The sequence below is a fragment of the Anser cygnoides genome, chromosome 9 (assembly GCF_040182565.1).
Source record: "Anser cygnoides isolate HZ-2024a breed goose chromosome 9, Taihu_goose_T2T_genome, whole genome shotgun sequence".
Taxonomy (NCBI): Eukaryota; Metazoa; Chordata; class Aves; order Anseriformes; family Anatidae; genus Anser; species Anser cygnoides.
The window spans coordinates 10,262,296-10,286,092 of record NC_089881.1 but is presented as its reverse complement, the minus strand read 5'-3'; the positions used below and the strand labels follow the sequence as shown (position 1 = coordinate 10,286,092).

Here is a 23,797-nt window from a genome sequence, read left to right as displayed (position 1 = left end):
TTAGCTGGCAAATTATTTACACTTAGCGAGTTATTATGTCAAAAATTGTGTGAGCTTTTACTCTCCTGCTGTCTCCTTTGTATAACTGGAAACCAGTCTCCTGGGACGCGTTCCTGTCTGGTCAGTTTTAGTTCCAAGTCTCTGTGCAAAAGGAAAGTTGAAGAAAGGTGTTCCTGAAAAAACTGAAGAGAGTGAAATCTTTCTTGAGGATAGTAACTGCTCCACTCCCCCAGCTGGTATCCAGAACAAAAAGCTTATCAAGGCCCGTACATCGGTTCTTCACAGCAGATTTCCTCATATATTTGTGTCCAGGGCCCCTGCGCCCTGATGCTTGTGAAGGGTAAAGCAGCGCTGGCGCGCTAGATAACCTGAAGGAATCACATGGAGTAGCTCAGTGTTCACTGACCAAATCAGTATTTTAGAACAATAGTTCAGGGTCTAGTGTCGAGTTTATTTTCAAGAGCAGTGTAGACCATTGTTATTGATACCAAATCTTTTTGAGTGTTGGGTTTCTTTTCACAGCTGCTGTGAACAGAGAGGTTGTTTTTAAGTTAGTGTTGGGTGCTATTTTTTAAAGGTAAAGCTACTGAAACAGAGATTTCCTGGTGTGAAAATTGACTTCTCTAAATCTGTATTGACTGCGAAGCAGTATTACCATCCTGCCACAGACAGTGACTCTCAAGGTCATGTCTACTTGGAAGCCAGCCTTGATTAGTCCTCCCATTGCAGTGACCTTCATGCTTCGCTGCATAAATGCAGAAGTCTCGCTTCAGCTGGTGAAATTGGGGGGTCAGAAGCTGTTTGACAAGAAAGAGTAAAAGATAAACAAGCAAGTATTCCACTTGTTATGGATTTCCTGAGAGAATTTAAGTTCTTTATTAACATTTCTTAAAGGAAATAAACTGCCATGCAGTGGGAGTGTAAGTTTTTCGTTAATTAATACCTAGTTGAAGTGTAGGAAGAACTGTCAGTTTTTCTAGTGAAGAGTAATCACTAGTGGAGTCCCAGGGAAATCTGTAGTCAGGCTTGTGTTGCTCAACACAGTTACAAATGATCTGGAAGAGAGACTGACTAATGAAGTGACAGTATATGCTGAGAATTGCAAAATTAGGGTAGCAGAAACAAAAGATGACTGCAGTTTCAGGAGGTTCTCACGATTCTTGGTGGTAATTTTTGACAGAGGGAGTATTAAAATGGGACCTCTTGATTCCCCAGAACTTTCTGCATCCACAGCATCCTTTGATGGGCTTTTCACAGGTTTGCTGCATGCGTGCTTGTTTTTAGCCTGGTTCCTGTAGCATTAATCAATCACGTCCAGTTCTTTTATTGGAATGGAAGGTGAGCAGTCAGATCCTATCCACCCCTTCTGTGCCATGCATGATTTAGTAGACCATTAATTATCATATTCTTCCGAAGTCACCTCTCTTTCAGTCTGAAATGCTGCTTGGTCATGCCTCACATAAAAGCTGGTCATAATCTTTGGATCATTCTTATTGGTCATCTGCTAATATTTCCTATGAGACTGTATGAAAACTTCAGTCTCTAATAAGAGTGACTATCTGTCGCTTGTTTAGGACTTTCTATGAGCAGGTCTCTACACATTTCACAAAGGACAATAGCATCATTGTTTTCTTTTGAAGGAAGTAGAAAAAGGGACAAAGATATGGATTAACCCAGGTGGTTAAGAGAACAGACATTTGAGAATGTCATAGCTGAAAAACACTGAGCAAGTTTTGGAAGGTGAAAGCACTGTATAGTGATAGTGTTAATTTCTGAAAGGCATTTTAAAAAATCATTTCTGAACGTGGTTCTCATCTGTTGTGCATATTGCGCGCAGTTTGGGTTCCTGCATCGTAAAAAGAAGTACATAGCTGAACCAGAAGAGGTTATGAGGGCCTCAGTGAAAAGATCAAATGCATGAAATTGTGCCAGTACAAGAACAACTGAGTAAACAGGGGCTGATGGTCTTGGAAAAGGGATGGCTGAGGGAGGTGGTGCTGAGTGCTGTAAATTCAGGAGTGCTGTGGATGATACATAAGCCACTGCAGTGTTTGTGCTCTGTTTCAGTACGAGGTCTTGGGATACTGAAGCTGATGAGTGGCCAAATCAAAAGTAGTTGGTGGGTGGTGGAATGTTGTCAGAAGATTCTCCGGATGCAAAATGTTTCCGTGGAATCCAGGAGATGTCCAAGCACGTGTGAGAGCAGTCCTCTGAGGACTGCTGAATCCAGGGACACCATGCCCAACTTCATCGCTCCTGCGAGCTGGAAGCTGGTGCAAGTCAGCAGAGTGCTCCGTGGGACTGCAGAATTTCTTTTCTAATGCTATTCCCTGAGTTTTGGCGCATAGCCACTGTAAAAGGGCTACAGCTTTGGCTTTAAAGACATCACTGTTCCAGACTGTCCCTGCAAATCCTGGAAAAAGCCAAGAGGCAATTTGATCCTAGTGTGTCTGTACCTGCAGGTGAGGAAATCTCTCTCCCTGAAAGCTTTTCTTAAGTCAGCTTAAGAAAGCCTGATAAGTGTTTGCTGGAACCTGATGTTGAACATACTCATATTGGAAATCACGACCCCTTTTCTATAGTAAATGTGATTAAGTATTGAAGATCTTGAAATGAGCGTATTAAGAGAGATGCTCTGGTTCAAACAGAGGTTTGTTTGACCAGGTCAGATCTGGCCTGGGATATGAGGGAAGTCAGGTTCCGCAGCCGTAGCAGTCCACTGCAGTCTCTAGAGCGTGCAAGGACTTGGCTAAACCCTCTTAAAACTAAACACAAGATGCCTTGCTACAGGTGCAATCCTTCATGGACTCACTGTAGCTGAAACGTGTGCATGTGCACCAAATTCCCACTGGTCATGAAAGCTGAAGAGTTAGCACAGCAGGCAGTTCCCATCTAAGTCCTACGTACAAAAAAAAAAGTTGTCCTTGATTAATTATATGTGCTGCAATTAAGGATATCAAATATTATAAGCTTTAAAAATAGGACATAAAGGACAAAGGAGCCAAATGGTTTGATTTTTTTTTTTTTTTTTTTGGTGCGTGTGTGTGAGCAGAGTCCTCGGCTGTGGTGGAACGGGGCACGGCGCCAGCTCCTCCAGGAGCTGCTGAACAGCTCTCTTAAAAAGTGAGACTCCTCGTCTGTTCTCATCTCCATCCTCTGAGTCTGCCTTTGCACGTGTGCTTTTTAATCTTATAATTTACAGTATTCTGACTTGAGCCCACTGGGAAGAAGGATAACGATACATCCAAGGTCCACTACCGTTCTGTAGTGCGTTTGGGGATTATAGAACTTACACCAGTAGATGATGAATTCATTTTTTATTTTTCTATTATTTGACAAAGTACCAAAGATTGGCTGAAAGTTATGCTTTACAAGAAAACATCACTTTATTTGCCAGCTGTTGTCTTCCATAATCAATATAGTTCGCTGCCAGATCTGCTCTCTTCAGTAAAGTGTGAACAAAAATCAAGCATTTCTAAAGAATGGGATGCAGTTAAGCTGCTTTTTGGCACCACCAGCTTGTCCAAGACATAGGACCAGACACCTGATCGTATAGCTGTGATGATGCTTCTGCTACAGTACAGATGTCTGGCCAAATGGCAAAGCTATTGATTTTTCTTTTGGTGGTGGTGGTTTTGGTACTTTGACAAAAGCAGCCGAACGGAGTACGTGTCCCACCGCCTCTTCCACTAGGAACGAGCGCGTTTACGAGTGACGCATGTGCCATGGTGCAGAAGGGAAGCTGCTCTCCTCCATACTGCGTTGTGGTGGCTTCTCATTACTGGTTACTGTTAATGTTGATGCTAGCACTGGTGAGAGAAATGAAGGAAGATTTTTGCCTACTTTGAAACTTTCAGAGCCTGTAGAGGCCTGCTCCGTAGCTTTCTAGATTGCAGTTTGCAAGTAAGCTGAGTGCTGGCTGACAGTCCCCTCACTTACAGATTGTCATTGTTCAGTTATTTAACTCGAGCATAATCTTTACATGAATAGAATTTCTTGTGTGTTATAGAGTAACCTTTTATATCATTAGTATCTGCAATAATTTTTTCCCTTGTAAAGTGATTCATGTCTTCTTGCAGATAGGAAAGACATAAAGCATTATTCTGCAGTCGCACAAGAAGCCCTATTCATTCACAGTTTACATTGTGAAACCAATCCCGTATCCTCGGGGTTGGAGCTGGTTTCGTGGCAGCAGTCCTAATTACAGAATCTGTCTGCAGCGTATCTGAACTGGGGGCTGCTCTAGAGTCACAACTGGAACAAAATGGCAGGCTGAAAAGGAGGAAGTACGAATTTGTCTTAATGCACTCAGGCTTTCCATTGTTGCTATTCATAAATTGTAGGGTTTAGTCACCAACCCAAAGTCCCAACAAAAGCCCATTCAAGCTGAGTTTGAGACCAGATTCCCAGATCTGCTAACAGGAAGGCACTTTTCTAAAGTTTTGTCTTGACCGGGTTTACATGCAGGATCCTGTTTGATGGATAAATAAAGCTGTGAGCTGAGCATGTGCTAACTCTGGTCAAGTAAAGCCAGTAAAATGTGAGAAAAACAGTTTCTCCTCCGCATCCCTAAGCAGTTGTGCTGCCTAGATGGTTTTCGGTTTTTGGTCTTTAGCTGGAGGCAAGTACTCCAGCACCTCGAATAACCTTAGCGTGTTTGTGCAGACAGTGAAAATAAGGCAAGTAGTGATCACTGAGAAGACATTAATCTGGTTGAAAAAAAGAGGGTATCAGGTTCTTAATATTCATTCTTGGATTACTTCTTTCCCTGACACACAGCAGTAAAAGGTGCTGAAGACATCTGAGCACAGAGGAGGAGGTAATCTTGCTTTAGCCTTGACAAGTTTGTGTCTGGATTTTGTTGATTCCTGAATGTGATAGCACCACAGAAATAGACAAATTGGAAAGAGATTAGAGAATGCAGCAAGCACGTCTGAAGGGCCTGTCTTGTTCCAAAGCTGAAGGGGCTGACTCTCCGTAACAAGGCCAGGCAGTGGCTTAGGGCATAATCACTTAAACAGTTCTTCTTGCTGTCTCCGCTTCTCTAGTAAATGTAAGTTGGTGCCAGGCACAGTTTGAATTATGAAGCTGAACTGAAGAAGAGTCAGGTTAGGCGGGGAATCTGGGAGACCTCTTCCCCAAAGAACTCCTTGTGCAGTAACCATAAGGACATGGAAGGCTTCATTGCTTGAAGACGGTTTAAAGGGTTGGAGAAACTGCCGTAGTCCCAGGGCAAGGAGTACATGTGTAGGGGGAAATCACCCTTGGAGTGATACAGGAGGAGACAGTGAGGTTTAACACCTTATCCTTCTAATTAAGGAATAACTTCATTAATATGCAATTATTTCCCAAATTAGGTATAACTCAGGCTCTTCTTTGGTGGTGAAAAAATTGTGCAGTAGGGAAGTAGGAGAGAAGAGAGGACGAGCAATTGTGACGGAGGTCTCCCTGCTGTGCCTCACAGGGGAGAGAGGAAGGAGCTCTGAAGAAGTCCCATGGTTTTTTGGGAGCGATATTAAATCCTCTTCAATTCTGCTGCTCTGATGACCTCTGCTTTCTCTGAATGTTGTATACGTTCTCTTTCAGGAAATGCCAGGAAGTTTGTCCCTAGTTGATGGAGACTCAGAAGAGAGCAAGCAGCAGCCTTGTGTCTCAAAGCATTAGACAGGAGTCCTGGAGTCCAGGGATGGTTAGACTTCTTGGAGTCATGGAAGCATGGGTTTTCCTGTCTGAACAAAGCCCACTAAGTCTTATAAGATGAACACCTTGGTGAGCCAATAGGACTTTTTTAACTGTGGCTGTGATTCAGCGAAGCATTAAGCACACCTGATTGGGAAGCCTGAGAGTCAGTGACTGCAGGGCGTGGAGTCTTATTACCTGGCCTTGTGCTTGGTGGGATAAGGACCCCGGGGTTCAAAAACGGCTCTGTTTACACCCTTTATCCACTGACTCAGGGCTGTGGCTGGGGCACACCCCATACCTCTGATCATCCCTTTGGAAGGCCCTCCTGTGCCTGTGGGGCTTTGGGGTGGTGCCAGTGGGTGTAGGAAGGAGCAGCGCGGGGCAGGCACAGAAGCGGCTGTGAAGCCGGCCCTGGCACAGCAGGCAGGTTGGCCGGTGGTGCTCGGTAGGCAGGTGGCAGCCTGTTACAGATACCAGCGTGGTAGTTGGAGCAGTTGCTAGCTCATCTTGAATGCAATCATTGCAGTGTTTTATACAATGCACGGAGCAAACCAGGAGTGTTTCTGTGTGCAGCTCTGCCCAATTGCAATGGGCAGACGTGACGCATTAGGAATTCCATCAAATAATCTTAAAATCGGTTCTTCTCACCTTCAAATTAAGGATTTAAAACAGGTAAAATGGGAACATTCATCAGTCTTGTGCCATCCCCAGTCCTTAATTACAAGACTAAACTCTAAGGTGCTTCCCTTTGTAACCATCCAGACTTAGGAGCTAAGGTAGGTGGCAGTAACGTGCATGGAGGGTCCTTCCGTCAGATGCAGGTCTGGCTGTTCGCATAGTGCTAGGTGTTTACCTTTGAAAACAACAAAAGAAACCTGCGGTGCAGTGTGATTTAACCATGTTTTGTGAGATGGATTTCTTTGCAGGAACAGGGGGTGCTCAGAATACCATTGGGGTGGTTTAATTTGATTATTGATGTGTTCATGAAAGATATAGTAATGTTTAAAGTGTAAGATGCTTGAGTCTGGGGTTTCAATATCTTTTAATAACAAAGTTCAGCAGCCTTTGTTCTTCCTGTTATAATTTTAACCATCATGATAGGAAATACAGCTGTAAGTGAGTGCGCTACGTGTAAAATTCTCAATTCCTAGTTTTCACAGCCTTAACTTCTATACAATTGTTACATTCTGCTCTTGGTGTCTACGCCAGCAGCCTATTAATGGGTTGTAGGAGACTAAAAAACAGTTATTCTGCCTTAAAATATTTTGCCATGGTCCCAGAGACCTTGGTGAAAGCCTAATGGAAGCCAATGTGGCCTCTACAAAAGGCCACGCATTCTTAGAGTTCATCTGCTTTGCTCCAGGCTGTTTGCAGTGTTTTATAATCCAGAGTGTTTGGAAATTCTGAAAGCGCTTTTCTCTGCTGCTCTCTTCCTTATCATTAGAGGGTCTTGGAAAACGAAAGCCAGAAATTCACAACATGATCAAAATGTTTTGCTCCATTAGAATTAAAGGTAATGTTTTGTTCAGTCTGGAGAGGAAAAAAAGCTAGTATGGAAAAAAAAAATCAATGAGTGGTTAAAATAGAGCTGTTAAAACAGCAACACACAGACAGCCTGTGTATAAATATAGGCTAGCTCCTTAGCAGTGTTCTTATATGGTAGATTTGAGTGAAGGAAAAATGTCAGCCTACTCTCACTCTGTACGAGCCTGAATGTTGGTTGTTAAGGTCCGATGCCGTTTGTTTGATGTCAGACACGGCTGCTGCATGTTATATGTAAGTCATAATGACTTTTGCCTGTGTTTTTTCTTGTAGGGACCTACCTTACCAGTGTGAGAAGAGGATCACACAAGCATACTGTGGATTTTTTATCTGTACATGCTACTTGATTATCATCTATCTTTTAATGATTCTCTCAAAAAGAGAGAAGGATCCAAGAAAAAAACAGTGTCTTTCACTTCTACTTGAGAGCTGGCTGAATTTTATGACGCCTTCTGGAGATTCTACCTGGACCTTAGAAACAGAGCAGCTCGGGCTGCAGCTCTGATCAGCAAAGCTCTCCGTGTGGAATACAGTAATCAAGTTGCCTTAAGTCAAACCGTATGCAAGTTGCACTAATTGTTGTAACTGTACTGCTGATACCACTCCAGACTTCACTAGGACTTTCCAAGCCAGTAGTTTCTCATGTGGTTTGAATGTTTTCAACTGACATTTGAATGTTTCTGTTAAATTTGGTGTGGCTGTGAAAAGTAGGGGTGGGGGTGCGAGCTTCCTGCTAAGTTCATGGTGAATTTTGAAGCCTCACTTCCACGTGGGATCCGTGCTATGGCAGCAACCTACAGGCTTATGGTCACAACTGTGAACTGCTACAGCAGCGTGGTGATAGACCAGCACTTCCAGCACACTGTGCATTACTGCACGGGCACTTGCCAGGTGTTTAAGCAAGGAGTCACATGTATAGTTGCCCACCACAGCGTGTGTGCTGAGCTCAGCGTCCAAGATGCCAACCAAGACCATAAAATTCCTGTTTCTGAAAATGGGCTTGCCTTGCCTGGAAATGAGGACTATCACCAAATCCTCCCAAATAATCCAAGAATCAAAAAGGGCTCTTCAGTGCAAGCTTCTAGCAGTTTGAAAGACATTACTGGTGAGGCAATAAATCTTGCCAGTGGTAAAATAAAGGAATTCTCCTTTGAGAAACTCAAAAACTCTTCCAGTCACGTGGCCTACAGAAAAGGAAGGAAAGTTCGGTCAGAATCGTTTAGCAGACGATCATTTGATTTTGACGTGATTTATGGGCACTTCAGCAATGATGAGAACTGCCCTCCCTGTGGCTTTTTGCAGAGTCCCTCACCTGTGGAGAAATGGCAGGAGAGCAACGATGCTCCAGAAGTCAGCATGAATCCCGTGGTTCCCTTTTCACCTCATTCTTTCTCTGAAGAAAACTTCATTACCCAAATTTTGGAAAAGCACAAGCTGGATGGTTCTTCTGGTGGAGATATTAAGGTGTGCTTAGACATCTTGCTCAAGTGCTCGGAGGATCTGAAAAAGTGCACCGACATAATAAAGCATTGCATCAAAAAGAAATCTGCAGACAGCGTTAGTGGAGGGAACAGCAGTGATCCCCTGGCTAATTCAGAAATGATTTATATGAATTTGATGACGAGATTTTCTTCATACCTAAAAAAGCTGCCCTTTGAGCTCAAGCCAGCTGGGCACAAGGAAGCTAGTGACTTGGTGGAATTAGTTAACTGTTTTCATAGTTTGCAGCAAACTCCCTTTTCCCCAATATTTGGAGATGAGCAGCCACCTAGGTATGAGGATATTATTCAGCTGCCATCCTCAGGCACAGTTCCTCTCAGACCAGCAGGTGATCAGAGTGAGGTGACGGGCACCTCTCAGTCCATCCAGACAAGTACTGTGAGCTTTACCTCAAACTCCCTTCAGGGCATCGCACAGGAGAGCAGTGTGAGAGCTGGGAAAGATGCTTGTGCTCTACCTCAGTTACCAGCCACAAGCCCTTCTGACTGCACGTCTTCCGCTGAGGCTCTGTACATTGAGGAGGAGTCGGATGGGGAAAGAGCATTAGGGAAAATAAAGGAGAAAGGAGATTGGGAGAGTTCAGAGCGCAGCTACCAGCTCTCTGGTTGTTCAGACGCAGGTGCTGATGTTAAACCAGAACATGCTGGAGTGGGAAACGAGCTTTCCTGTGCTTCTGAGAAACTTCTTCTAAAGCCGCTTTCAGATTCTGTATCACGTGGTTCCCAGGCTGATGTCTCCAAAGGAGAACAGACGTGCAAGATAGATAAGGACGAGATAGATAAACTGCTGCTGGACTTGGAGTGCTTCTCACAGAAAATGGAGAGTACTTTTAGGGAACCCGTAAAGGAGAGTGAACCTGCCTGTTTGCAGGTGCTTGGCTGGCAGGGTAGGCCGGCACTACCTCTGGCTCTTGAACCCAAAAGTAAACCTGTTGACCCTACTTCCCCTCTGTCAAAAATCATGGAAAGCAACGGCCACAAAATGGAGGAAGATGACAAAGCCCTTTTACTGCGTATTCTAGAAAGCATTGAGGACTTTGCCCAGGAACTGGTGGAATTCCAGACAGGCAAGGGAAGCTTGTCCAAGGAGAAGGAAGTGATGCAGATTCTTCAGGAAACATTAACAGCTCCTCCTCAGTCCATCCTCCCGGGGCAGAAAAGCTCTGCTGGGGCTGCTTCCAGAGACTCTGTTCCAGCTTTGATTCAGCAGGCCCCAGAAGTGATTAAGGTAAGAGAACAAGCCTTTGACTGGATAATAGAACAAACATGGGAAAATGTGGGAAAAAAAAAAGTTACAGGTGCTAAGTGATTCGTTGGATGCTGCAGTGTGGAATAACATACTCATCCAGCAGTAGTATTTATTTAAAAACAAACAAAAAAGGAAACAAAACCTGAGCAAACAAAATGGGCCCTGACATTCAGTTTCACCTTTAACCTTGTCCTTTTCCTGCTGGTGCTCCTGTAGGCTGAGTTTGCATGTAGTTTAGGTAGGTTTTATATAATAGGGAGAGAATTTTTCAGCTTTGTACTTCATTCCTGGGAGCAGGTACTGGTCTGGCTCTCACCAGCACCATGAGAGCTGGATGCTCCACCTCTCCCTTTCCCATCTCAGAGCAGGCTCCAACAACTTTCTTTGTCCTGCCTATCGCTGGTTCCTAAAGAGAGATCCTCCATGGCACAAAGGTCAGGGTCTAGGGAGATTTATTTTTTTCCCCTTCCCGTGTACCCAGTGCAGAGTCATTGTGGAGTCTGCATGGCGTGCCTCTCACATGAGGAGCAGGTTTTCCCAGGAAAAGGCTCTCGACGGGGGCTTGCTTTAGAGGGGAGCCAAGGCTGTCTGCCCAGCCCTTTGCTTTCAAATGGAAAGTGCTACTGCCAAATTTTCAAAACAACAGGGTGCCAAAGTCCCAAATGCATAGAAAGTATAAAGGGCTTTACTTTCCAAAACGCACCTTCCACTTACGTACTTGATGTCCAGATTAGCAGTGAGCTTTCATAGCTCCTTCCAACAGGACCGTACTTGCATGTCTTCAAAACTGTTTGCCTGAAAATACAGGTATTTGGTGCAATTCTGAAAGGGGGGAGGGAGGAAAGAAGGGTTATTTAACCGAACTGACATGACTGGGATTTATTATTTGTTTTAGACTAGGTACTCTCCAAGTGTTTCTGATATTTCTCTGTACATCTTTGCTTATGGAAGACAGTAAGCATAACCTTGTCTGATATCTCCAGCAAGGCAGAAGGGCTTCTTCTTCAGAGTGCAGAATTAAGTGACTCCAAAAGCTCTGACGTGATCTTTTAATAGCTACTCTTGCCTTGGTTATTTACGAGATTTTTTTTTTTTTTTATCTTGTGAACTTGAAACAAAAATGTTTGCTCATGTGTGACACTGAATTTTGTGGCTGTTTTTCTACAATACTTGAGAACTGGATACGCTTATGCTGTCTGTCAAACAGCTTATCGGTCTGGTCCCCTCTCGGTTTGTTTCCCTCATCATCCACACGTCTTGGGTGTGTGTGTTTGCTCCCAGCCTGCTGTCTGCAGCAGCATTGCAGGAGCTCCTGTTGCACGCTGCAGCTCGGCTTTTGCTTTGTGTTGATGCCTGAAACCAAAGCTCACAGAAGAAAACTGTCCCGGGGACCCAGGGGCCTGGGCTGAGCGCTGTGCACATGCTGCCAGTCCTCTGGGCGGTGGGTTGGTCCCTAGCGGGGTGAATACAAGTCCCCTGCACTGCTGCTTATACTGGCCTTCCTCTGAGGTTTGGTGTGCTTTATGTAGATGTGGTCGTGGGTGCGAGGCCCTCTGCAGATGTAGCGTCTGGGGAATCCCTAAGTCTTGCAGCTAACTGGGTTTGGCTGGAGCTCCTTGCGGTTTCTGATTTGGTATTGCAGGTGTGCGCATCAGTTTTAAAAGTATTTGCTGTATTTTCTTTCATAGAACCGTTATCAAATAGTTGTGCAGGCATGCACACACAAAACCAGATCTAACATTGATGACAATGCAGTGCAGCTTTCATTGATGTAGGCTGTGACAGTTTTAATATCCCTCAAGCAAGGAAAAAGAAAAGGGGAAGACACTTCAGACCAGACTGTTTGCTGGCTCAGACTGGCCTATCTGAATTGAAATCTGGGCTAACTTATATCAGCAACAGACTTTTCCCTTTATCATAAGAAAACAATGATGATCATCCACACAGAACAATAGAATTACTCGCTTCTTTGCTTTCAGAACCCAACTATTTAGAAACTAGGAAATGAACACTCAAGAAGTCCATCAATTTTGCAGAGCCCATAATGAGCACATCACGCTTCTTCCAGGCAGGCCAGGAAGCTCGGCGTGCTTTTACACTGTCCAACATTTCCCATTCTGAGATCCAGTTTTCCGCTGCTTATCTCTAAACCAACTATTTGGTTTAAAATTTCCTGTTCTGTGTGCTGATCCTTTTTATACATTGTTTTTGAAAGAAAAGGTTCAGTGAAAGCAGGTCAGCTGTTTGACTAGCTAAAGGATAGCAAAAAAAAACAAAACCCACCACCAAAACACACCGAATGTTTGCTAGCCTGAGAAAGACTAGCAGAAAAAATATATATTTTTCTGTGTTTTTTGCCTGTAGATAGGAGAAAGGTAAGGAGTGAAGCCTGGCTGGCATGGCAGGTGTGAGGGAAGTGGGGCCAGCTCGAACCAGCGGGTGGTGAAGAAGTAGAGGCTGGGCTGGCCCCATCCGCAGGGGTGCTGATCGTTGGGGCTTTTTAGAAGGTAAAGGGGGTTCCCTTTTGAGGCAAATGTCTTATGCAAAGCCCTTGGAAAAGTCAGTGGTTGAAGGTTTTGACCTTAACCTCTCTGTGTGCTGGTTTGACGAAGTATTTGAGTTTAGGTAATTAATGCGTGTGAAATACCTAGTACCACAGTAAAAGTGCCCTAGAAAAGCCTGTAAGAAACTCACACACTCGTTCTGCTTTCAGAATCAAGTTTGGGTAGTGCAAGCCTCTGCTCCAAGCCCTGCCCGTGCATTTTATTTTAAGAACCGTTGGGTGAAGCTTGTGAATAATTTTGGGAGCAGGAACCACGACAAGGGTTCGATGCTAAAAGAGGGCTATTCTTTAGGGCCTGCCAGTGGGCATCCCGTGTCAAAGGCCTGCTGAGCTGCAGTGAGCCAGAAGGAGCCGTCCTGCTTCCTATTCCTCTCTCCCCCTGCCTCCACTTCCTATTGCATGGTTTTGAATCTTCCTTTTTGCCGCACCTGGTGCTTATGTACGAGATGCTGCGTTAGCAGAAAATGAGCCTAGGGTTTGTAGTGGAACGGCTCCCGTCGGGTGGGATGGGCGTACAGCTGCCTCTGGGCAGGGGCTGCGCCTCGGGGAGCGGAGGGTCTGCAGCTTACTCTGTTCCACAGCATTGTCCTGAGGCCACACACCTTGCTTTTAGACGTCAAAATGTCTGTTGCGTGCCTCAACGGGTGGCCTGAAGAATGCTCTGAGTGGAATGAAAGCTGCTTCATAATCCTATAAAGTTAAAGTTGAGCCTCCAGCTTCATAACCCTGCCCGTTCATCATGCTGTTTCCTAGTTCGGGGTGCTTTGTCTCGCAGATCGAATTGCATGCTTCTTGAGGACCTTGGGTGGGGAAATTAACTGTAAAAAGTGTCTTCTACAACATCACAGTGCCTTTAGCTCCAATGTTAAATGATCACATTTTCTCAGAACGCAGTCACGATATAATGGAAAACTTTCTGGGGAATCAGGTTTCCTCCACGTGTATTATAAATAGTTTTGATCAGATGTTAGTAATATCAGTCAGTTAAGCTGTATACACATCTACGTTCTTTTCAAGCATCAGCTACTCATGCTTTCTAACCCCAAATGGTAAGAAAAGACTTTTTATTTGTTTGGTAATAGTTACTGAAATAAATGAAAGTAGTAACTGAATCTTTAAAGTATCTTGGAATCAGAAATGGCCAAAAAAAAAAAAAAAGAAATGCAGTGAAATTAAAGAATTAAAAGAACCAACACCAAACACACATGGAGATGTTAGCCCACATGCCACAAACTTTGTAAACAGGACAGATACAAGCTCTGCTTGCACAAAGTTTTTTTTTTTTACCTTATAATGGGCATCTGAAGGTAGTTGAAACAAAGCCTGCTGATACAAGTTGAGTTTTTCAGCCTGGTTGGCTCTAAAACCAACAAAGAGTTATGCTGTTGCTGGAGAATTTTAATCTGTTTTGAGAACATGTGGAGCTGGTGCCCTTCTTGGCTATACAGAATGCACCACGGATACATCAGAAGCACACAGGGTCTAGTTTTTATCCTCTTCTGCTGGTGAGGCTCGGTGAGACCTTTCCATTTCAAATACAGTATTGTAATAAAAGCAAGGCTAGAACTTAGGTGATGTTCTTTGTTATTGGGCTCAGAAAGTAACCTGGCGAAGCAGCTAGGATTCTTAAAGCCAAGGAAGGAAAGCAGGCTGCAGGACTGTGTGCTTGTCATCTTGTGGGGTGAGAACTGGATGTAGGTCGCTGCTCAGCACTGTTGTCATTATAGGTGAGGGAGAACACGCTTGTAGCAGGCCAGGACAAAGTCAGAGCAAGAGTTTGAAGTCTGCTTGCTTAAGGTCATGTAGAAAAAGAGCAGATCGTCTACTGAGAACTGTTTTGCATTTGGCTTGGGGAGCAGCCTTTGCCTCGTGAGAGTTATGGAAAAAGGGAATAAAAAGGATGATGTGTTTTGATGCCTTTAAAAACCCACCTTATTAAGAGTCATTTTAAACGCCTGAGCTCATTATCCAAGATCATCCTTATGTGCTTGTTTGGTGTTGGAGAAACAGGCTGATTTGCTTTTTCCAGGCAAGAAGGAAAAAGTGATGTTTCCTGAAAATTGCAGCCTTTGGTCTAGAGTGGAGCGCGTGCCGATCTGCCTCATCACCTCAGAGGCAGAGACCTCAAACCACCAGCATCATGTGCGTGCGGGTCTTGGCTGCGAGCGTGTGGCTTCGCTCTAGCTGCGTCTGGCTGATGCAAGTTTGCACCTCATGTTTCAGCACTGAAGCACATAAAGTAGGAACTATTGGGGAAGATGGTATATTTAGCCCCTTCTGCAGCCCGTCTAATTTTAGCACCTTGGTAGTGGTGGTGGGTGCTTCCTTTCCCATGCTACCCCTGGCCTATTACAAGCCAAGGACAGATTGTCTGTCATGTAGCCAGCAGGGAAATAGATTCTGTTGTAGATCATGTTTCTCAATTAAAGTATTACAAGAAGGCAGAAGATCCTGGTGGTACTGAAGGATACGTTGAATATCAGTTAAAAAAGGGAGGTCTGGCTTCAGGAGCGAGACACGATTTCTAGATGTTGTCTTTCTGAAGAGAGAGAAGACATAGCATGCTTCTGCGGGAAGCCATTTGCCATTTCTTGCCTGTAAAAACCCAAACCAAGAAAGCAACCTACTGGGTTTGACGTGGTCTCCTACAGAGTCCTTTTCTGGAGCGGGCACCACCAGCTTAGGAGCTGAGCAGGATGATGATCAAGGAGCATTCTCTGCGGAGGGACCCAGACCTGGGCGGGGAGCTAGCTTTCCTCGCGAAGGGCTGTGATTTTGTTCTTCCATCCCGCTTCAAGAAGAGGCTGAAGTCATTCCAGCAGGCCCAGGTTTGAGCGCTTGGCGTTTCTTTTTACTTTTTTTCTGTTGCTTTGTATTTTTCATTGGATCAGAGAATCAAACTGTGTCCCCTCCAGGCATGTCTATTTGCAGAAAGTTATTTGCAGCAAGATACCAGCAGGTTTAAAAATAAACCTTCCAGGCTTAGAGCGCACAGTTAAAGTGTCTTTGTAAACAAGGGGAAAACGTAATGGCAAGGGCAGTGATTTAACAGGGAGAAATAGCGGAAGACTATTAGGTCTTCCCTGCATTTTTGTAAGAAAAGCCCACTTTCTGTGTGATTGCTCTGAATGTCTCTTGTTGCATGTCGAACGATCCCAGCTTTCTGCTGTACCGAGGGGGCTGCGGTCTCTGCTGCCCAGGTTGGGCACAGACCAGCCTACCTGGCTTTGGCAAAGATTTGCCATCACAGGGTGCTTTTTTGGGCTGTTTCCTAGGCTCTGCGGGCTGTGGCTGAAGGAGATGTAGCCAAAGAAATGGAAACTGCACCAAAGATAGGTTTCTTGGTAAATCCCAGCTTCTGTGCTCGCTTTCTGGGACTACTGGGGAAGACCGGAGTAGTTTGTGCCAGGACAGCAGGTTGGCAGGTAGCCACCCTGACTTACGGGGGGTCACAGTGTGCTGAAATCCCCTGTCATGGGCCTCATCTCTGTTAAGGTGGTCAGTGACCCAGTGAGGAAGTAAAAAGGTGAAATTATCAGCGGTGCAGCTGTTTCCTAAGAAATAGCTCTTAAAATAGCTCTGGACGGTCTTGTGGCACGGGGCACATTTTGTTTCCATGACTTCTGGTGCCAGGTTAAAGTCAGTATATAAGGTTAATCTCTGGAACATGCTTTTTCACTCCCTAGGGGAGAATTGCATGAAGCAATGAGGTGCGGCAATGCCTTGGGCGGGGAGCACGAAGGAGAACCCCGCAGCGCCGCCGAGCAGCTTCGCCCCCAGCGTGGGCTCAGGCGCGGCTGTCGGAGCGCCCCAGGGCACGATTAGGGTCTGGGCTGCAGGGAGAGGTGAGGTCCCCTACAGGCCAGGGGGAAGGCTCGGCCAGCCTCCGGTGGATGGGAACTCGGCCTGGTAGGAAGCCGGAGAGCTGGGAGCGGGGCTGGTGGGGCTGCAAGTGGAGCGGCAGTGCCCGCAGGACGGAGGGTGACGAGGCAGGGAGAGGGTGACATGGGCCCTGCAGGCCTTAGCCAGAAAGGCCAGAGAGAGGAGCGTGCTCTGTAACACCGGCGTGTCTCTTCAGAGGTGTAAAATCCAGACTTGTGGGGCCACCTGGGCCTGAGGTTCCTCCTCACCGCGTCAGCCTTCCCCTCGGCCAGTGTCAGCCACGGGTCGGGGCATGAGAGCTGCGGGCGGGGGGGGGAGGGGTTAGGGCCCCCCACAAGTGGCCCTTTGGATTTGGAGGCGGCTTGGTTCCCACCGCAGGGCTTCCAGAAAGGTTTGGGGCGTGAACTGAAGTGCCTCAGTGGCAGGAAGGGCACGCTAAGATCTGTAGGCACGTCCCTCAGAGGAGGCGTGAGGCGAGTATTTTGAAAACCCAGCTGCGTGAGGCCGTGAGGAACTTGACCGAAGCTTAGAGCCAGCCTTGTGTCCCTTCCCACCTAAGTTTTTCTGTGAGCCTGTGTTGCTTAGTTTGTTTCATTTGTGTTTTTCTGCGATGGGACTCTGCTGCTGCTGGTGCGTTTACGATTTACAGTAGGAAAAAATTGTATCCAGAAATATGATTTCTCATTGCCTCTCCCCTTCCTTCTGCGAGAGCCGTGTGCATGTGAACGAAGCTCTGCTGCTCTTAGTCCCCTGCGAGGTGGGACAGAGGCAGCAGAAAGATGTAATGGTGGGGAAGGGCTTCAGGAAAGGAAGGAAGGGAAAGTCTTGGGTTGTTGATACAAATCAGCTCTGGGGAACCGCTGATCTCTGAGAATGGCCTGCGTCCAGTTATCATCCAACTTCAGTAAGGCAGGAACAGCTAAAATGAAAGGAGACATTAAGTCAGCTCTGTGGACTGTGAGTAACCAGGCTGAGTCATTGTACCCTACAAAGAAAAGGAGAGAGTCTCTTTCTGAAGAAAGCAATAAACGGGTCAGCTTATCCTGTAGGACCCTGCTGGAGGTTTGGAGCCAGGAGAAAAGAACAGAAAATATCTGAGCCCTTGATGCGATGCTGCTTCCTCGCGGAGCTGTGCGCTGGGCCCGGTGGTGCCTGGAGGCTGGGGGAGTTTCAGGGCTTTGTCTGCGTGCTGCAGGGAGGCTGTTCTTCTGCCTGGTTTATTAATAATGCAGATGTCACTATTTCAGCCTGCCCAGAAATAAATAGCGTGACTGGCCAAAAATGATACAGTGGATAGACAGATGTTAGTTAAGGTAATTTAAACCGTGCTGTAAAGCAGTATTTAAAACTGGTTTGTAATGTTACTTTTCTTTTTAGGAAAAAAAAATAGCAATTGGTAGCAGAGGTAAAAGATTTATTGTAGCATTTGTAGTTTACTTCCTTAGTAGTCCTTCCTGAAAATGCACATCCCTTTTGGAGAGATGTTCCACTAAGCAAACAGCATTTATGGTTAACTTCTGGCACTAAGGAACCGTTGTTCTTTTTTCTTCCCCAAGGAATTGCCACAAAACTCCCCTCATATCACTTCCTTTATTTTTTCACGAGTGACTCACAAGTATTTGTCATTAGCTCCCTGCTGTGCCCACAGTGATTGACGTCGGGATAGATCCATCCCAGAAACATTTTTCCAAAGTGATTTTTTAGGGGGGGGTGGGGGGGGAAGTTGCGAGGTTGTCCTAGGGAGCAGTATCATCAGGAGCTAGTTGCTGCTTGTTGTTTTCCTTGTTGCTATAGACAGCTCATTCTTCAATAAGAAGGAAGAAGACAAAGGCCAAAAATATTCTCCCTTTCTATTGCTTCGGTAGGATCTTCCAAAAAGAAGCTGTTTGTGAGCTCTGCCTCCACCTTGTTTGCCTTGGCCTGAGCAGGAGTTAGTGATTCAGCCTTCCTGGGAAGGCCGGCTGCTGTGTCTGAACAGGTTCGCTACTTTGAGGCTTTCCCACAGTGGGAAAGAGGCTTTCCCTCTTTGAGGCTTTGTCCCACAGGTGTTGAACCTCCTGCATTGGGTTGGGGTTGTCAGGAAATTCACCTAGATCCTGGGGGGCTGGCTTGCGGCTTCTGTGAGCTGGTGCCAAACCGTGCTGAGTTTGGCAACACCTGGAGGAAAATGGATTGCCCTGCTCCTCAGAAAACAGGGCTCGGGGCAATGTGGGTGAGCCGTGTTAGAGATGGTCAGCTGGCGGCCTGTGCTGCACGGGGTGTGTGGCACGCAGCACAGGAGAACAGCGCTGTGCTGTCGTGGTGATGGGCTCAGGATTTGCCTTCGAAGGAGAAGATCCGATTTTATTAGTCTGTAATGGAATGAGGACATATTGGTAAAGCAATGAGTCCTTTGGAAGAACAATATATTTATTTGGTTTCTTCTCATATGTGGACGTTTTTGTTAGATTTGAGTCATTTCTTAGAGTTGTTCCTGGTCCTGGCAGCTAGCAGTGCGTGTCTGCATATGAGCACTAAACCTGCTTCTGAGAAGTGGCTCTTCGAGAGAAGCTGGTGTTAGGTCCTGTTAGAGGAGTCAAGTGGCAGGAGGTGGCACCCCGACGCCTGTTCCAGCTTTGCTTGGTGTGAATACAGAGCGGTAAGAGAGCAGCAGGGATTTCCCCTCTGCAGGAAGCCAGAAGGTGAAAACTACGGAGCAGAGCTGGGTCGTGGCCGAAGCTCACCAAACAGACGGGGCAGGTGGGGTGGCGGCAGGCTGTAGGAACAGAAGTAGCGATGTGCTTGTGCTTCCTCCAAGCCAAATCACCAGCCCGACTGAGGAGCCAGAGCCCAATCCACTAACCCACTGCTTCCCAGGCAGTTGGAGGCCTCTTGTAAAGGGAGCAGAGGAAGATTTAAAGAAATGCAAGCTCCAGGTGAACGTAGAGCGGTTACAGTACAAAAGCCTGTTTGGGCTGGCGTATGTGTGCAAGCACACGTGTTCCTGCTCCTGAAGTGGAATGGCGTTTGGAAGAAGGAAGAGGTCCTCCCCATTTAGAGAAAGAGCAGTGATGCAAAGGAGTGAAGAGAAGGAAAATCCTTGATCTGTGGTTTTACAGGTCACTGAAGAACAGATTGTGAAGTATTTTAAACTTCAGAGAAAATGGCTCAGGGAAGCTTTTACAATTCTCGCTTCTTCAGGCAAACCCATGGCAAGTTGTGTTATTCAGTATGTGTTAAGAAAAGCTCCCAAATATCTGGAAAATAATAAGGCAAAGAATTTAGTCAGTTCATCGTATACATTCTTCTGTATTGAGTGAACTTGGACTTGGCTACTTTGTCCTAAAACCATTTTGTTTTTAAATATTTAGAATAAATAAACTGAAAGCTGCAGCTGTATTTACTTGATTATTTCCTTATTAGCCTCTTATCACGTATGTTGTTATATTAATAACAACTCTTGCATTTGCACCATTGTGCAATAGGCAAGCCTATTGCCTCTTCCCAAGAGAGCGTGTGTCTGTGGGGGAGCAAGGATTTTTTTTAATCCCTGGGCATTCCAACATCTGAATTCTGCTGCTTATACAGTAACGATTTTAAAAATGTGAAAAATACTAATTAGGAACAGACTGTGGTGCTGTACTGCTTGTGGGGCAGAGTGACAGCACAGGGACCAGCATATGGAGAGACAGCAAACACTGTCCATGTTCTCTGGTATTACTGAATTGCAGAGTATGTTCTCCTGTGTTTAAATAGTGTATTATAATCCACAGCTACAAGCAAAATGCACAGATATTATGCAAAAACAGCCTTAGGTGTGATATATCCTAAATTTGCTACTTCTGACATTGCACTAATTCTTAAATTTGACACTTAAGGCATACGTTTTTATCCCTGTGTTATAATTTAATTGTTGATGGTTTTAGATTTTTTTTTCCTGGTCACTCAGAACACAAACTATTTTCTCCTCTTCTTGGTGTGCTATGCTGTTGTTTTTTTTTTAAAAAAAAAAAAGTATTTGTTAATTATATTTTCAGGTTCAAAGTAAACAAGAGAAGAAACCTGGCACTTCATCCCCCGTCCCTTTGAACTCAGTGGTTAGCCCTTGTGCTCTCCTGCCTGTGAATAAAGCCACCAGCAGTACCCCTTTCTCCATAAACATTCCACGTTTCTACTTCCCTAAAGGACTTCCGAATGTCTGCACTAATCATGAAGAGATCATTGCCAGGATTGAAGAAGCCTTTACAGAGTTTGAGGATGAGAAAGCAAATATCTGTGAAATGGGGAAAATTGCAAAGGTAACCGCTCTCTGGGTTTCTTTTCTTTTTGGAGAGGGAGAAAGACTGAATCTAAAGCTATTAAAATACTTTTTCTTCTAATTTTCTAGTGAAAAAGAACCTATATTATTTTGCTCTGAAAGTTTTTTGTTTCTTCTTTTAAATGAAGAAGACAAAAATGATCTCAATTAAAGTGTCCGTGGGAAAAGATTGCTGTTTGTCACGCCTAGTGTGTATGCTCCATCTTGCTACAATTTACAAAATGATTCTATCAGGTTTCTTACCAGATAAAAATGTGTTTGTTTTCCTGTTTCTCCATAATTATGCTTAGATGATAGCAGAAAATAAAGTGCCTCTGTGATTTCAGATAGTATCGGTTACCCTTTCTGTGGCTGGCTGTCCCCCTAATCTGGACATGACCTATGTACACTGCAACAGCATTGCTTGAGAAAGCAACTTCCAGCCTACGCCACCTTGGACACAGCAGAAGAGGGAAATGCTTAGTCAACCCCGATGCACTGAGATGCTTATGTTCAATATCCATAATGCACGTGTCAGCAGACTTGGCGTAGCTGCAGTCTGCTAATGAGTTCCTGGCTTCAGGGAACAAAACACAGCACTTGTGTGGGAGCACGGTGCAGATGGGCTGTTCTATTTTCCTCTCCTTCAACCATAGTTTTTAGTAATGCTGATCTAAAACTGGCAGTTGTCAGACGCATCTCATATGTTCAGCTTGCCCTGTAAATGAATGCCTCTCTGGCGCTGCAGGTTGAGCAGTGATGTTCTGTCCAAGGGGAGCACTTGTTTTCTCAGAAGGAAGATTTTTCCAAAAGGGGAGACTGGGGTTTGGTTTGTGTTATGTTTGCTTTTAGAGGAATCAAGTGGCACATTCGTAAGCCATCTCTGGAAATGCAAACGGACAATTTATTGGCTTGACCTGAAAAATTTTGAAACTGATTTTATGACAAGACAGGTAACTGTGTGTGGCCTGTCGCATTCAAACTGGGAAAAGCAGGAGAGTCGTGTAGGAGACTGCTGCCCTTCTGCCTGGGCTCTGCAACCATCTCTAGATGGATGTGCTCCATGCTTTTCGGCTGTTATATGGCTTGCTGCTGTTCTGTGGGATTATTGATAATGGTATTAGTTTGGGATCTCTCAAGGCAATGCAGGAGAACCAGCTACACAAAGAAAAGAGCAGATGATGATAATTTTTCCTCAAAACAGCAAAACACCTATAAAAGTACAGTCACCTAACACAAGACTGGCTTAATCCTAAGGCAGTTCTTACGCTGACTGGCGTTCCCAAGGAAGCGGTCAGGCCCAGACAAAAACCTGTGAACAGAACTGCAGGAATAGTCTCGTTTACTAGAAGATAAGAGGTTGAAGAGGGTTTGTGGGGAAAGGAGAAGGGGTGCCTCAATGATTTCTTTCAAACATTCCTCCTTCCATTTAGTGTGACATCCTTCCTACCTGCACCCTGCCCGACTCAGCGGCGCTCCATCCAAGGTCTATAGTCTGCAGATATTCTGATGCCTTGGCTGGAGTTGTGCAGGTGGCTAGAAAGATCTCTGCAGTAAAGCAGAGGCTTCTTGAAGGTATCAGCAACTCAGTGTTTGAAGTAATTTTAAGCCTGCTTTTCTGAGGTGCTAGAAAGCCCAAAATGCATGAGCTTTCATTGATTACTGCTCTGAAAACTACCCAGATAGAAATGCTAACGCAGCAGCTAGTTAAAAGGTTGTGTTCGGGCAGTCCTTCTGCTGGAATTGGCCTCTTTCCATTTGTGCACTCATTTTTGGTTATCCTGCTGAGATCTAGCAGTGTTGGGAAATGGGCTGTTCAGGGTAAAAGGCACTGCACTGAAAGCTATGGGGCTGGAATCGCTTCACCTTCAGATATTCAGTTGTTAACTGTGATTAGAATTGAAGTTCCCTTGCTGTCAATGAGAAGTCAGCCCATACAAAGAACGGGTTATCCCGTTCTCAGGTATGTCAGCGAGGTAGCTGGTGTGAGTGGTCTTCTGGTGAAGGTGCCTCTCCACTTGCTTTGCTATATAGTTAGTGAAATACAGAACTTAGGAGCTTGAGAGAGTCTCTGGCCCTGACAGGATGTATTTCTCAGCTGCTTACAAAGGCATACAACAAAGTAGAATGTTATAGGTGGATTCTGAACCATGGCACACAGCAAAAAGCTTTTTGGCTCACCTGTATGCCATTACTGCTTCATTTCCCGTATGTGAAAGTGTGAATTTGGTGTATAAGCAGGCTGTGCTTGTGACTGCTGTTGTATTCCTCTTTGTTCCTGTGTTTCATTACAGATTTGTGGCTGCCCACTCTACTGGAAAGCACCCATGTTCAGTGCCTCAGGAGGAGAAAGGACAGGATGTGTATCTGTACACTCATTTGTATCTTTGTGGAGAAAGTGAGTGTAACAAATGCAGAACCCCCTTTCTTGAAAAAGGAAAAATTTGCCATAGATGTGTCTCTGTTCTTCTTCTTCCACCATACTTTTCAAATCTTTGTCCATTCTTCAGAGGAAAATAAACAGCTTAAAGATTTCTGTCAGCTTAAGTTTCCTTCCGTATAAATTCCCAAACACTGATTTCCATGCTGCATCAACAAAGTTTGCATGAGTTGTATAGATGATGAAACATGTTCTGGTTGGCATATAGAATATATTAACAGAGTCCCAAGAAATGTCAGATATTCAGAGATAGCTGATAGATGTCAGTGGTTCTTGGATATATTTATCTGATGCCTTGTTGATACGCTGGTGCATTAAGTGAGTGCCGTGTAGGAATGGGGAGAGGAAGCCTGTTACAGGACAGGAATAAGAATGTGAAATAAAGAAGCACCCCACAAGTGGACCAAACTAAGCTTTGATAGTTATTACCTTCCTCAAGCACACCGTTTTACAGTCAAATCTGTGGGTTTCAATAGTTGTTTCCACATACCGTTGTCGAAGCTTCTCTTTAAAATTGAGAGCTCTGCATATATCGTGTTTGGAGTCAGAGGTGCAAGATGGAACAGACCTGTTCTCTTGCCTAATATTCTCCCTCCAGGGCAACTTAGTCTTTGTGAAACACCTGAATAATATCTCCACCTCCTATCCAGAGAGACTTCTATAT

At 45.0% G+C, this 23,797-nt stretch overlaps 1 protein-coding gene across 1 annotated transcript in view; it reads left to right on the top strand.

Moving 5' to 3' along the window:
- PPP2R3A (protein phosphatase 2 regulatory subunit B''alpha) overlaps positions 1-23,797 on the top strand; it is a 52,383-nt gene that overhangs the window by 3,924 nt on the left and 24,662 nt on the right. The window contains 3 exon segments of the mRNA XM_067002105.1: positions 7,498-9,951; positions 20,434-20,694; positions 22,988-23,091. Coding sequence (XP_066858206.1) covers positions 7,966-9,951; positions 20,434-20,694; positions 22,988-23,091 — 2,351 coding nt within the window. The 5' untranslated portion in view covers positions 7,498-7,965.